Raw genomic sequence first — 14,455 nt, 5'->3', positions numbered from 1 at the left:
TGTGGTAATTAGAGGAGATTTGTGAAGGCCATGGGACTTTCTTCTCCCTGGGGACTCTGTACGTGGTCTGTACCTGGCAGAAGGGTACAAGCCATTTCTTCTTTTTCCTTGCAAGACTGAAATGCAAAGCAAGCTAAGATTCTTCTTACAATTTTTATTCAGGCTTTTTGGATCTTTTCATTGTCTGTCCAGACTCTGTCAAACCTGTTCTTTACATCTCCCTTGTTTCTAACACATGAAGTATGTGGGACACATTGTGTGAAATAAAATCTTGCCAACATTTTCCAGCCATTTCATTTTGGTGGTCTGCTGTTAGGACCCAGAATTTCCCATGTCTGCTTTCCTCTTCTAGCCAGCTGCTCTGTCTGTGTATCACTGGGGAACTTGTAGACAAGCCCATATCCAAAGAACAGGGGAGAAACTTGTGCATACTTAGCAGTGTTTCCTGGCTTTGTCTCTAAAGGCATGCCTTGTCTCTCCTTACATGCAGTTGGCTTCATTGCTGTGACTGCTCCAGGATACTTTTGTTTGGCCTTACCTTCTGCACTTTCTGCTGCTGCTGCTGCTGTTGAAGCTTTCTTCACAGAGCCCCTTTGCTGAGCAGGTTTTTTTCCTTTTCCTTATAGGACAAGTTTGGGAAGAGTTTGGTGGAGGACTTTCCCAGTGACTTTGTGGTGGATCTCAGCCCCACAGTGGATGGGTATGCTCATCACAGGCTAAGCATTTGTAATGCTTCTATCACTGAGAACTGAGTTTGTTAACAAGAGCTTGTCTATCTTTCCTTGCAGTTCATTCTTGTTCCCAGTGAAGTCCTTGTATAATCTGGATGAAGATGAAACTCAGGGAGCGATTGCCATTAACCTCCTACCATTGGTGTCACAGAGTAATGTTGGAAGGGTCGCTGGTGGAATGAGCAGCCAAAGTAAAAGGTACTTTGACATTAAACTGTGGGATGACTGCAGAGGTAAAGGAATTGTTTTCATTGGTGCACTTCACAGCTTCACTGGGCAGAGAATACAACAGTTCCCAGTGTTCTTTTTCTTCTCTTGCTGTTCGATATGTTTAGATAGGCCTAGAGGCGAAAGCTGATTGGGAAATGGCAGTCTGTCCTGGCTCAGGCTGTTTAGGTGGTCTTGGGTAAATGAGATACATATGTGAGAAGAGTAGCTGTTTCTTCTGGTGTTACGGTGATATTGAATGCCAGATTGAGATGGATAGGCAACTCTGAGGTGGCAAAATTCATGTTTTCAGCAATGATTCTCAAATAGAGTCACTAAGAACTTAGTGCGTATCAACAGTACACTGTTTTTCTCACTCTCAGTTGTACTTGGACAATGTAGACTGTGCTCCAGAGCAAAACCACACACATGCAGCCACAAGTGAAATATGAGTGAAAAATAAGGGCTCTGTCTTTGGAAAATGGAACAGGATTATGTTAAAAAAAAAAATAAGAAAACTGTAATTAAACAGTAGGGCATCAAAGTGAAAAATAAGTTGTGGGTTTGTTGTTTTTTATTAACTGGCACCTTCATATCCTATGTAATTTTATTGTCATAAGATCTTGTTGGTATTTTAGTTCTGGTTACAAAAGGATCACTTTAAAATAAAAGAACAGGTAGCTCTTTCCATGCATCTATGGAAAAATGTTAATTTCCTCACTCAGAATGTAAGCAGTGGCGTGCTAGAAAACATTCAGGGATGTTTCTTCACTGCTCACAGCTGTGCTTTGCACAATTTCATATAGTTAATCCTGACTTATTCAAATTTGATTTCTACCATCACTAAATCTGACCCCATTTTTATTCATTACAGCTGGTTTTCTGCCCGTATCTGCTTTTCCAGAAAACTGGTGATCCAGTTTTTATTTTTGTGTTATTATTTTAACCATAATGGTGCATATCTGCTCTGTGTTGCTGGGACTGGCAAGAAGCAGAATAGAAGGTGTAGGCAAAGTAGCACAGGGAGGACATAAGATATAATGGTAAAGTGGTAGACATTCTGCAGATACGTAAAACATAGGACTTGCTCCATGTATTTTTTCTTCCCCCCCCAAGGGTAGTGTCACCACTATGTCTGTCACCCTGTTTCCGACTGCTGAGGTTCTACACTGCAGAGCAAAACAGTGGAAGCCTGGAGGAGATCGATGCCCTGTTAGGTATGGGAAATAGACCTTTTGTGGAGTCTGGTTTCTGACTTGTGCCTGTCCCAGATCTGCAAAGACTTCCTGCAGTTGTAGGAAGAATCGTGCGGTTTGTGAAGGGGTGGGATGCTCTGTTGTCCACAAAGTGGAAGGGAGGTAGGGGAGAAAATTGCTTTGTTGAGAGTGGCTGACGAGGCTTTCTCCCAGTAACCACTGGAATTGATACAGGCTTTAGTAAGAAACTGTCCACACAAAGACCAAAGGGTTGGGTAGCAAACAAAGTCCAACATGTTCTCTTTCTGCTCTGAGGTTGCCCCCTGTACCTGACTAACCTGGAGGCTGAAGGGAAGCTGGACTCTCTATCTAAGCAGGAACGGGAATTTCTATGCTCGCTCCTGTTCTATGCTCTTAACTGGTTTCGTGAGGTGAGTAGAGCCTTGTCTGCAGCTGCTGGAGTGGCACTAAGGAGTAGCACTTATAAACACTAATCTTGGGCTTCAGGGGTACAATTCTTGTTGAAGAAAAGTCTTGCATCTTGAAAACCTTCTCCAGCAAGGTCCTGATGACCTCTCTGTGTTTTTCTTTTCATTACCGTTTATCCTTTATCCTGCTGCTACCAGCAGCTCTGCTTCATTGGTCAGGGGCTCTAAGACCTGCCTTGCTGATGCGAGTTTTTAATCTGCTGCTCAGCCGCAGTTTATACACAGTTTGTGATGACTGTGGCTTTCCCAAGTTCGTGATTTTGTGCTTTGTTCTTCACCTCTGTGAGTTTACAGAAGGGTGAAATGTGGTGCCTTTAAGCAGATTTGCCCATGTGTTTGCTAACATTGGTGGTCAGTGGGAATGCTCCCTGGTGGGGTTATTCTGATAACATGAGTTCTGTTAGAGCTGGTGCAATTCTGCATCCGTCCTCCCTGTTCCTGCTCTTCTCTTGGGGTTGCCTCTTTCCTGGAAGACCTGGGAAGTGCAAGGGCTCTCGAGCCACAAGCAGCACAGAAACAATGTGCTGCCCCCTAATTCCTCTTCTTCAGTTAATATTTGAGCTGTAGTTGTTGCACTGGTGCTTTTTGTAGATTGCACCAATTATGTCCATGTTCTCGTGGGCTTCTGAAGAGCTTTGTTCATGCCATCTGGATCTGGTCACACAGGCCACTTGTGCTGTGTTGTGTGCTTGTTCAGAACTTGAGAACGTTATTCAGGAAAGAAAAAGTGGATACAAATCTCCCTATGTCAGTGAGTTTGGTTTTTATCTTTAGGTTGTAAATGCCTTCTGCCAGCAACAGGATGCTGAGATGAAGGGGAAAGTTTTGACTCGATTACAGAACATCACAGAGCTGCAGAATGTGCTCGGGAAATGCTTGGCAGGTGAGTAGGAAACCTTTGTATATTCTGGTCCTGCACATGCTGATCAGGCACGGGGTTCAGCAGACGAGCACACTGGTCAGTTCTACTGACTAGCAGTGCTTTACTCATGGCCAGTCACTTTGACACTGTTTCTGCCTATTCCCCTCTTCCCCATCCCACTTCACTGCACATTCCTGCATTAATTTGCATAGTTCTACCCTTCCCTCTCCATCAGAATATCCCATATCATTAAGTTCCTCTGTTTCCTCCCATTTTATCACCTGGACTTTGTAGTCCAGGTGTCCAACTAAAGCCATGCCTGGAGTTGCTTAATGGCCCATCAATTACAAACAAATGGAGACTTTTGGTCGTTGGCATTGTCTCCATTATCCCTTGTCTACCAGGTTTGTGTCTTTTTGTTTGTGGCTTCCCCCATTACTGTTATCACCTTTGACATGGGAAAGTTCTTTGATTAGATAAATGTAATGATGAATACACTGTCATCTTCCACATACCCTTACACAAGCTAAACATTAAGAGCTGTGTTTGTAAACCAGCAGACCAACTTTATCTGAAATAAAGTGCAGTCACAACACCCTTCTGCAGCTCAGAGAGCACTGCAAGGCCAGCACAGGAAGGGCTCAGATGTGCTTAGAACAGCCCTTCAGGCTTCACTAACATGGACAGATGTCCTTCAGCATCTGAGCACTTGTTTTTCTCCCTTACTGGAGGAATACGAAGTGCTTTAATTCCAGTGCAGTTTTGAGCTAAATGCACCTAAACATAAAAGCAGATGGACTTTCACCACAATGGTTGAACATACAGGCAAATTCTAGAGGAAGTACTATATTTTGTCATTCAGGAGCTTAACTAATCCAATTTCTACATTTTGGCTCTTTCAGCAACCCCTGGATATGTCCCACCACCAGCTACTTTTGATTCTGAAGCCCTCGAGGCTGTATCATCCACTAACGCTGTTGGTCCAGTAAGAAAAAAGACTGGTAAAGGAAATTTAAAAGTGTTTGTTTACTTTTTGCTGGGTTAGTTTTTTGCTGTTTTAACAAATTGACTGCTTAACCAGTGATCAGGCTTCCTTGAGTAAGTGCAAGGCAAGTGTCAGGTGTGTTTGTGCCTAGGAACAGAAGAAAGATGTGGACGGAAGAGCAGGACTAGTGCTGAGCCATTAGGACACCTCAAGCTATTGGCTTGGCATCCCTACAAGTCCCTTCTGCAGCTGTGTCTTACTTTCTTTATCCAGATTTTATTCCTTTCTCAATAACATGTCTGAGGAAGAAACATTAAATTTGGGTTCAGATGTTTTTTTAAGGTGATGTCCCACTCATTTTTTCAGTCACTTCATAATGTTTAAACCACAGTCAGAACAGGTAGATTTGCTTTAATTTCTTACTGTGATTTTTATAAAAGAGAAGCTGATTGTGTGAGAGCCCCAAATGCGTTTGACTCTTTTTTGGACTGTAATCCTGGCTATGGATGACACATAACCTGTGCATGAGCCATGCTTTCTTAGAGCTGATTAAAATACACCTGGTGCTGTTTCCCTGGCTGCAGGTGCTGTCTGGTGTTGAGCACAGTGTAGCCTTTGTTTCTGAAGTTGCTTTTCTCTTTAAGGAAAGAAAAAACAGACTGATGGCAGCAAAACCAGCTCTGCAGATCGTTCTCAAGGAGATGACAGTTCTGAGGGAAACCAGCCTGACATTGAGCTCTCTGAGCTGGAGAAGGTATATGTATACCCCTGGGAACTTGCAGGAAAGGCAGACCAGGGAAGATGATGTACAAGTATAAGCAAGAGCTCTGAGGGAGAGGTTGTTAATTTCAGAAGTTAATCTCAGTTTAAGGGGTTCAGTTCTGCTTCCTGACACCTGCCCCTTGTGGTGCTTATGGGTGCTTAAGGTGCAAGTCCAGAATGGGTTTCACAATGGCCACAGATTCACAGCAAGGAGATGGCAAAGGTTATTCCAGTTTCCTAAGTATTTTCCCTAGGAAATTTTTAGTGACTTGTACAGTTCAAAATGAAAATGCTTCTGATTCTAGTGCTTGTCTCTCTACTGGCTGTTGTGAATTCTTCTTAGTCTTTTCTTTAGCCTGCTACAAAATGTTTAATTACGTGTGAAAGAAATAACTTTATTGGAGCTAGAAAGTCTTATAGTCTTGCAGGTTGCAATCTGAGTTTCTCCATTTACTTTTCAGATTGCAACTGAGAGAGAGACAGAAAATCCTCTGGCAAAGCTGCAGAACTATCGCCTGTACTTCCGAGAGTTAGACCTTGAGGTGTTCACTGTGCTCCACTGCGGGCTGCTGACAAAGTCTGTCTTGGACACAGAGATGCATACAGAGGTAAATGGAACAGAGTAAAACTGTACTGCTAAGGCTTTATGTAACTCCCTCTCTCAGAGGTCCTGCCCTTTCTGTTCCATTAACATATGTAGACCTAATGTAAAGAAAGGGGCCTTAATATTGAACACTGCTAAGAGGCAGCTTGCCTATTAAAAAGAACCTATTGTATTTAAGTAAAGCCTGTGTTGCAAAAAGCCAAGTGTCTCAAGGCACAAACAGAGCAGAAATGTAGCACAAATTTGGGACCTGTGTCCTGGATGTTCCCTCAGTGAGCAGGGTCCTGTTTATCATCTTATATAAAACTGCATTGCTGTGGAAAGCAGAAGTGCTTATTTTTATTACTCTCTTTGTAGGCAGGCTGAGTCCATCTGGAGTCTAATGGTGTTAGGCTACAGTGAGATTTGTAAGATGTGAAAAGCCTGTGGCAGGCTGGAGTACAGCCTGGCCTGTTCCAAGGACAGCTGTGTCTGTGCATAGAACCATAGAATAGTTAGGGCTGGAAAGGACCTGAAGATCATCAAGTTCCAACCCACCTGCCATGGGCAGGGACACCTCACACTAAACCATGCCACCCAAGGCTTCATCCAACCTGGCCTTGAATGCTGCCAGGGATGGAGCACTCGCAACCTCCCTGGGCAGCCCATTCCAGTGCCTCACCACCCTAACAGTAAAGAATTTCCTCCTTATATCCCATCTAAACTTCCCCTGTTTAAGTTTTAACCCATTACCCCTTGTCCTATCACTCCAGTCCATAATGAAGAGTTCCTCCCCAGCATCCCTATAGGCCTCCTTCAGATACTGGAAGGCTGCTATGAGGTCTCCATGCAGCCTTCTCTTCTCCAGGCTGAACAGCCCCAACTTTCTCAGCCTATCTTCATACGGGAGGTGCTCGAGTCCCCTGATCATCCTCGTGGCCCTTCTCTGGACTTGTTCCAACAGTTTTGTGTTGAGAACACCAGAACTGCACACAATACTCCAAGTGAGGTCTCACAAGAGCAGAGTAGAGGGGCAGGATCACCTCCTTCGACCTACTGGTTGTGCTCCCTTTGATGCAGCCCAGGATATGGTTGGCTTTCTGGACTGCAAGCGCACACTGAAGCCGGCTCATGTTCATTTTCTCATCGACCAACACCCCCATGCAGGTCACAGGCCAGTCGGAAGACTGTTTGACAAGTCTCTGTGTCATTATTTCAAATTACTTCTTGACTATTACTCAACTGCTGAATTTGGTGATTCTTTGGACTTAAACCTCTTTTTATCTTTAGGAGCTAATTTTCAGTGTCAATATATGTATATCAGTTCTCTTACTGATGTTGCCTCAGCTGTGTTCGGAGCACCAGGCATGCTTCACTCTTCAAGTAACCAGAACTGATGCCCCATACCTACAATGGGGATATATAAAACCATCAAATAGGTCCCTGGCAGAGGTTAAGTAATTCAGAAGTCATAACTGGAGATGGAGGGGGTGAACTTGAGTTTTAAGGCACTACAATTACATCTGGGTCCTGGGATTGACTGTTCTTGTAATTGCAGTTTTGTGAAGTTGTGCAGCTGGGGCCTGCTGAACTTAGCTTCCTTCTGGATGACCTGTGCTGGAAGCTGGAGCATGTGCTGACCCCAGGCTCCACAAGGAGAGTACCTTTTCTGAAGGCAAGTACTGCAGCAGCCAATGGATGTAGGGCAGAGGCAGGGCCACATCAGTCGCCTCCTGCAGGTCTTTCCCAAGAGAAAAGGTTTTCAGAATAATTTTCAGTTAACTGGCAGTCTGAGCCCAGCTGTGTGTCAGAGCAGCACTTGCTCTTTCAAAAGAGACTTCTGTACCACTTCCCTTGCTGAAATGTTTGTAGCATCTGGTTCTCTGCATGTCTGAGGGAAGGGTACATAACAGATGGAAAGCCTTTCAGCCTCAAAACTCGAGCAGCCCTCTTCCTACTCCTCCCCGGGGACCCTGTCTCTCCTGTTCAAGGGGTAGCTCAGCTTAGGCAGGCCAGATAGCTGCTCTATCCAACAGAAGCTACTGCATCCATGCTTCTGCTTTTTCTGCAGTCTTTAGAAGAACACCTGAGTGCAGTGACTCCTTGCATTCCTTGCTGATGCCTTCAGGAGTAAAGTAAATGTGTGGCCCACTGCATTAAACTATGAGAAATTCACTGCAACCTGATGGACTCTATCAGATTCAGTGTTCTTTCTCTTTCTACCAACTTTCTTACTCTGTGCTGGTTCCTCATAGAGGGTATCGACATCAGGGATTGCACTGCTCAGAAGCAGTCTTAGAGGTAGAGCTTGATGTGAAGTTATTCTCAAGTAAGGCTGATGAAATGACTTTAATTTTTTTTATTTGCTGCAGGAAAGAAGCTACAAGGATATTGGCTTTTCCCACCTGTGTCAGAGATCCCCCAAGGAAGTTGCTATGTGTGTAGTCAAGCTACTAAAGCCACTGTGCAATCACATGGAGAACATGCACAACTACTTCCAGGTGAATGGGCAGCAATTTTGACTCAAAAAACTATCAAGTGTTGTCACCTCTAAAGGTATTTTTAGTTTTGTTTGTGGGGAAAAAAGAGCTGCTTAATTTTCCTCAATTTTTTTTAAACATGGAATTATGGAAATGGATTCTTGTGCCATTATCTTTCCTTGGATTAGTGTTTAATGAATTATTTGTTCTGTATTAAAGGCAGTTATACAAAATCAGGGTGCGGAAGATGAACCAGGAGAGAACATCCAGGAGCACATGCTGATGTCCTCTTGTTACCAACAGCTGTTACTAACTTTTTGCTCCCTATTTGCTTGGTAAGTTTAAACAAAAAAGTGTATAGTCACCTAAGTGAGCAAAGTCTTTTTATTGCTTCCTCCTCCTATTCATCATCTTTAAAGTGTTTGTACCCAGCAAATGGCCTGTAAGCCACACAGAACAACACACTGCGATGGCTGGAGACTTTTAAGCACTTTATGGTTATGTCAAGCTTCATTGCCTGATCCTGAGCTGAACTAAAACTGTAGGTGATGAAGCACTGAACTGGATAGAATTCAGTGTGCTTTTGGATCAAGACCAGTGTGAGTGGCATACTGGCACACCTAGCTGTGCAACTCCTGTTCTTCCTAGGGGTCTTGGAATTTCTTACCGGGTCCCCTCATCCTTTGCTGAACTGTCACTGCGTGAATCCTGAGCAATGAAAGAATTTCTTTTGTCAATGGGGAAGGATGAATCTGTACTTCATTGACTAAAAGCCATGTGCATTTAGTCAAATGCATTTGAACTGCATTTGTGTAAAACTCAGTAGTGCTGGTGCACCTGGGTTTGACCTCTGCATCTGCTAATATAATCCAGGATAACATCATAGAAGCTTTTTGTGAACTGAAAAGTTTCTGTTGTGTGTGCACAAGGTTTTCCATTCCCATTCAGTTTCCAATCTTTTGTGTCACCTTATAACTTTCATATTTCGGAGCTCTTCTTGCATATCCAGCTTCTTTGTTTTTAGTGTTGCAAAAATACGCCCAGAGATGCTTTTGCATCTGATATCTCTCTTTCTTCTAGTCTGATGATGAACTGGGTAGAGATGCTTTTGCATCTGGTGTCTCTCTTTCTTCTAGTCTAATGATGAACTGGATCTTTTCTTTCTCCCCTCAGGAATGGTTTTTCTCAGTCTGAAAATGCTGACTTGCTAAGGTCAGCTCTCCAGGTGCTTGCAGGCAGACTAAAACCAGGAGAGACAGAATTTCTTCTTCTTGAGGATCTGATAAGGTAGAGTCAGTATTTCCCAAGTTCTGAAAGGGATGAATTTCAAGCAGTTTCCCCTGTTTTGTGTGAGCATTATGGGTAAATGTATGTTTGGGGCCTCTCGTAGAGCTAGCATTGAGCTAGCTATCTTCAAACAGAGGTTTGTATTTAACTGAATGCAGTGCAGTCAAACCTAATGAAAAGAAGCTACTGGATTATAAAATATGTATTAATTATTAATTATTCAATGTTTGAATGCTATTTGAGATGAAGTGATTAGTAGGATTCACAGAAGGAATAAGTATATTCCGGATAGTTAAAATGCCTACCGGAACACTAAGCAAAAGCAGTATATAAAGATGTTGCTGGACTTAACGTGACTGGGGCTTGAGAGAAATTTCTCAGTGGCTGAATTTTTATTTACTAGTGGTTGACCAGCACTTCTTCAGGAGAACACTGCCAGAGATAAAATAGTGGGCTAGGGAGACCTCATACCTGAGGTGGTCTAATACTTCCTTTTTATGTATGTTTCTGGGAGATTGTCTACATTAGTTTTACCTTTTCCCTTTTCTGTCATCTCCAGTGAGAGTTTCCACTACCTGCTGAATTTCCAGCAGAGTGTTCCCAACTTCCACTGTGCATTCATCCTCACTCGGCTCCTGATCACCATCACTGAGAAACCAGTGGCTGGCTGGAAGAAAGAGAAAATTGGTAATGTGTGAAGCACCTCTAATCTGACATCTGTTTTCATGATGGTTTTGCCTGTAAATCTTGGGTTCTCTCTCTGGACGGCATCTTTTGAGGGAGAGATTTCCCATGGTGTCCTAGTGATCATGCTGGGTGAACAGTCCTAGCTCTTAGAAAAGGAATAGCAGTAAATACATTGAATCTTCTTTGGTATTTGTTTTGCTTTGCCTCAGTCTCTTAGCTGGTGTTTTCGAAAATCAAAACTTCACAGCTTTTTAGAGTTCTAAGAGCAAGCCTGCTGTTCAATTTTGGTACCAGTTTAATCACTGATTAATTTGATGTAGCTTCCTAGTGTAAGTACAGATGTCTATGGCTAGCTCGTTTCTAAAAATTATGGAAATGAATTCAAATACAGCTGTTACTTCAGAGCAGAGAGAGGAAAACCTACATGCTCTTAACTCCATGCAACAAACGTTTCCAGTTGAGAGCTCTCCTCATGGGTTAGGACCCGTTCTGTAAGAGGAGCAGCATTCAAGCAGGTAAAACATGCTTGCGACAAATGTACAAGAAAAATATTGGGTCTCCACTTTGTCACACACTGAAATAAAGACTCTGGACCGTCACCTCTCTCAGCCATACCTTGTCATACTGAGACATCTCTAGAATTTGTCCTCAGAACTCCATAGTCACTCAGAATTGTGACTTCCCTACTTTGAGATTATTTGACCGTTTTTAAAAGTCCCACATTAGGAGAACTGCGCACTGCTTATGGCAGGGAATAGCCAATTTCAACTAATAATTTCCTGGTTTGAAACATTTCTGCAAGAGAGAAACGGGTTTCTTAGCAGTTTTGAATTAAGGAATCTGTAAACTCTAAACTTGCCTGTTCGCATTTATTATTATAGCACTGTGGCCAAAAAGTCAAGTCACTTCTAGAAATTCCATTTCTAGAAACTGATGCCCTAAGGACTGCATATTGCCTAATTAAAATGAAAGGGTTGGAATACTGTGGGAGCTACCAAACAAATAAGGTTTAATATAAGCTTGTCAGGGAGAAATGTCCAGAGGTGGCTCATGGATCTGACGTGAACAGCTATTCCAGACCAGAACACACTGGGTGTGTATATATTTTGTTATGATACATGTCCCTGTGGCCTTACTGCTTTTTAGGGGAAATGCATTCCGACTTGTCAAAGTTCAGGCATATTGAGGAGTAACGATACTGTGACCTTTCAAAAAGCCATTTGGACACACTGCCTTTATAGGGAAGAAAGAAATGGTCTTGGATTCTTTCTTCAGTAAGTTATCCCTTATCTTTTACAGCTTCACTAGCAAAGCAGTTCCTTTGCCAGTCATGGGTGAAACCTAGTGGAGATCGGGAGAAGGGCAGCCAGTTCAACAGTGCACTGCATACTCTGCTCTGGTAAGGCTCAAGCCATTGCCTCAATGCTGAGACACTCATTTTCTAATAATTCCTGTTGCTACAGAGGAATGACCCCTCTCAGTCATAACCCTCACACTTGCACAGTTTGGCCTACATTGCATTGACAGACAGTGAGTGATAGGAAGAATTCTGTTAGCCATTGGCTGTAGAAACATGTTTGGTAGCTTTCGGTGACATTACTTGTGACAGTTCTAAGTATTGCTTTGGATTTCCTATGTATGATTGCCTTTGGCATAAGAATGAGCTTGTCAGTTTTAGGCCGTGTTGCAGATAGGGCAGTGTTTAAGAACTTACTGTGTTATTCTGTGTAATATTTACTGATTAACTAAGCTGGGTTTGGATTTAGTGTCTACCTGGAGCACACAGATAACATCCTGAAAGCTATAGAAGAAATCTCCAGTGTTGGTGTCCCTGAACTGATCAACTCTGCCAAAGATGGATGTTCTTCTACTTACCCTACTCTAACCAGGTAACTATATTAGTAGAAACTTTGAATTTCTTGAGATGCATAATGAAAATTTCTGCTTTTTAATATTTAATTTTCTTATTTTTGGGTCTGTTAATATGTTAATACTGGTGTGGGCTACTATAGGCATTTATAAACATTTTTTGGCAGCATGCAACAAGTTAGTACATGGTTAACTTTATGTTAAGGGGAATGTCCTTGTACATTAACACAGTGCTGAGTTTATTATTTGTGAGCCATTTTAATTGGAGAATGGGCTGCTATTTGTTGTCAGGTATGCTGCCTCTTTCTGTGCTACTGTGGTGGTATAAAGCGCTCCAAAAGTCAGCCTTAGAGGCCTGGGGTGCCTCTAGATAATCCTGGACTGATATGCAGTGTGCAAAAGCACTCTCAGGGTGTTTCTGCTCCTGGTATAAGAACTTGGAAACCCAGTTTATCCAGGGATGGCCAAAATTCCTGCACTTTGGAACTGTTAAAATCATCTTATGTGAAGAGCTGCAAACCTTTCACTGTGCACCTCTAGAGCTACAAAAGAGTGAGGGGTGTCTGTAGTTCATACTGGAGAAGTGATAGTGACTTCCCAGGATTCTCCATCTGTCTGAGCAATGGGGTTGGGCTGGACGTGCTTATGAGTCCTAGGGTCAATCTCCTGCAATTTCCTATTGAAAAGAATGCGCAGCTGAGTAACCTTCAAATTTTTCACATTGTTCTGGGGACAAGAAGTTTATCTTGGTGCTCAGAGCTGGCTTTTAGTTTTGCTCTCGCTTTCTCCACAGGCAGACATTCCTGATTTTCTTCAGAGTAATGATGGCTCAGCTAGAGAGTTCAGTGAAAAGCATCCCAGCTGGGAAACCATCAGACTCGAGTGAGGTACGAAAATAAATGCACTGGACTCTTTGAGGGGAAAATGACGTAAGTTAAACAGTACTGTACAATAAAGGTATATAAACTGGAAAGGATCTTCTGAACTTTGCCTAGGAAATGCAGTCAGACAGCTTCATTCATCAGCCAAAACTGATATACAGAGTGACATATAAGTAGCATCCTTTTTCACTGGTTTGTACCATGTCAAAAATCTAGTATATCCAGTAGAAGCTATAACCAGAAAGCAGGTAGTGCTCTGCAAAACACTGAGCTGTGCAGTTGGTCTGCACACCCATGTGGGAGCACAAAGTTATTTTGCAACCAGGAGCTGTTCTGAGAGCAAGGAAGTGTGTTAACTCTCAGCATTTTAAGCCATGTGGGCACTGATCAGGCTGGAATTGCCATTAAGTGGTTTTGCTGTGATGAATCTCCTGTGTTGAAGCTTAGTTCCTCTGTCTTCAACAACAACAGCAGCAAAGTGCCGAGAGAGTATCCAGGAAGGTAAGAGGAAATACACCACCTTGGGTTCTTGTCTCCTTGCATCCCATTAGGTGCAACTGGAGAAGCTGCTGCAGTGGAACATCGCTGTGCGGAATTTCCATATCCTCATTAACTTGGTCAAGGTGAGATTGTTGTTTTCCTGGTTTTACCTTCATGTTCCCCACAAAGCCCAGTGTACCCTGGTTCATGAGCACAAAGATCACCAAACGGCCATCCTATCAAGTACTTCCACCTGACAGGCACTGCATTTCATATGCTTATGTGGTCCCTGTTGAAATTTGAGGACTGATGTTGCCTTAGAACAAATTTCTCACTGTAGTGAGAGTATGTAACGAATTGGCTGATGTGCTTACATTGTTCCCTTTAGACTTGTGGACTGATCTGGCTCTTTTTTCCTCTTGACCAAGCAGGTATTTGACAGCAGGCCTGTACTTGGCACCTGCCTGAAGGTAAGCAAGAATTCAAAATAACTGAAGAGAGCAGTTTAAGAACCAGCTTTCTTGAATCCTTGCCTTCAGGGGAGTGGAGGTGGTTACTGAATTGTCTGAAAGCAGCAGAGACTGTTTCTTATACCTCTGTCTTCCACTAATCCTCACCATGTGGCTCAACCAGAGTGAACTTACTGCGACCGGCATTTCTGACTTCAGACCCTTTCTCTCTTCTCCTTTCCCCCTGGCAGTCCAAATGAGAGGAGACATCACAGCAGACAGGTCTCCCTCCGAGCCCAGAGAGATCTTGTCCCCCTCTGCAGCTCTCCCTTTTCTGACTCATGCATATGTATAGGGATTTTAACATTTTGTAGGTAGTTCAGTTTTATTCCCACTTTGTGGTGAATACAGCCAGGGATGCGTACAACAATGAGATCTTGTCCTTCTTACCTCTTTTTGCAGTGATTGAAGTGGGACACTTTACTGATCCTATATATTCCAGTACAGT

The 14,455-nt window shown here is 43.0% G+C and overlaps 1 protein-coding gene across 1 annotated transcript in view; it reads left to right on the top strand.

The window, feature by feature from the left end:
* FANCD2 (FA complementation group D2) overlaps positions 1 to 14,455 on the top strand; it is a 39,626-nt gene that overhangs the window by 20,098 nt on the left and 5,073 nt on the right. Inside the window, exons 21-38 of the mRNA XM_057417756.1 lie at positions 627 to 700; positions 789 to 929; positions 2,055 to 2,155; positions 2,450 to 2,565; positions 3,397 to 3,505; positions 4,387 to 4,485; positions 5,114 to 5,223; positions 5,693 to 5,839; positions 7,373 to 7,489; positions 8,187 to 8,315; positions 8,514 to 8,629; positions 9,468 to 9,581; positions 10,141 to 10,268; positions 11,568 to 11,667; positions 12,035 to 12,157; positions 12,931 to 13,024; positions 13,570 to 13,641; positions 13,930 to 13,968. Coding sequence (XP_057273739.1) covers positions 627 to 700; positions 789 to 929; positions 2,055 to 2,155; positions 2,450 to 2,565; positions 3,397 to 3,505; positions 4,387 to 4,485; positions 5,114 to 5,223; positions 5,693 to 5,839; positions 7,373 to 7,489; positions 8,187 to 8,315; positions 8,514 to 8,629; positions 9,468 to 9,581; positions 10,141 to 10,268; positions 11,568 to 11,667; positions 12,035 to 12,157; positions 12,931 to 13,024; positions 13,570 to 13,641; positions 13,930 to 13,968 — 1,929 coding nt within the window. The remainder of the gene's footprint in view (positions 1 to 626; positions 701 to 788; positions 930 to 2,054; positions 2,156 to 2,449; positions 2,566 to 3,396; positions 3,506 to 4,386; positions 4,486 to 5,113; positions 5,224 to 5,692; positions 5,840 to 7,372; positions 7,490 to 8,186; positions 8,316 to 8,513; positions 8,630 to 9,467; positions 9,582 to 10,140; positions 10,269 to 11,567; positions 11,668 to 12,034; positions 12,158 to 12,930; positions 13,025 to 13,569; positions 13,642 to 13,929; positions 13,969 to 14,455) is intronic.

This window comes from Pezoporus wallicus, unplaced genomic scaffold (genome assembly GCF_028554395.1).
Source record: "Pezoporus wallicus isolate ANWC-B61680 ecotype Strahan unplaced genomic scaffold, APGP_CSIRO_Pwel_v1 contig_8542, whole genome shotgun sequence".
Taxonomy (NCBI): domain Eukaryota; kingdom Metazoa; phylum Chordata; class Aves; order Psittaciformes; family Psittacidae; genus Pezoporus; species Pezoporus wallicus.
Note: the sequence above shows the minus strand (reverse complement) of the source record. Positions and strands in the feature narration are given on the sequence as shown.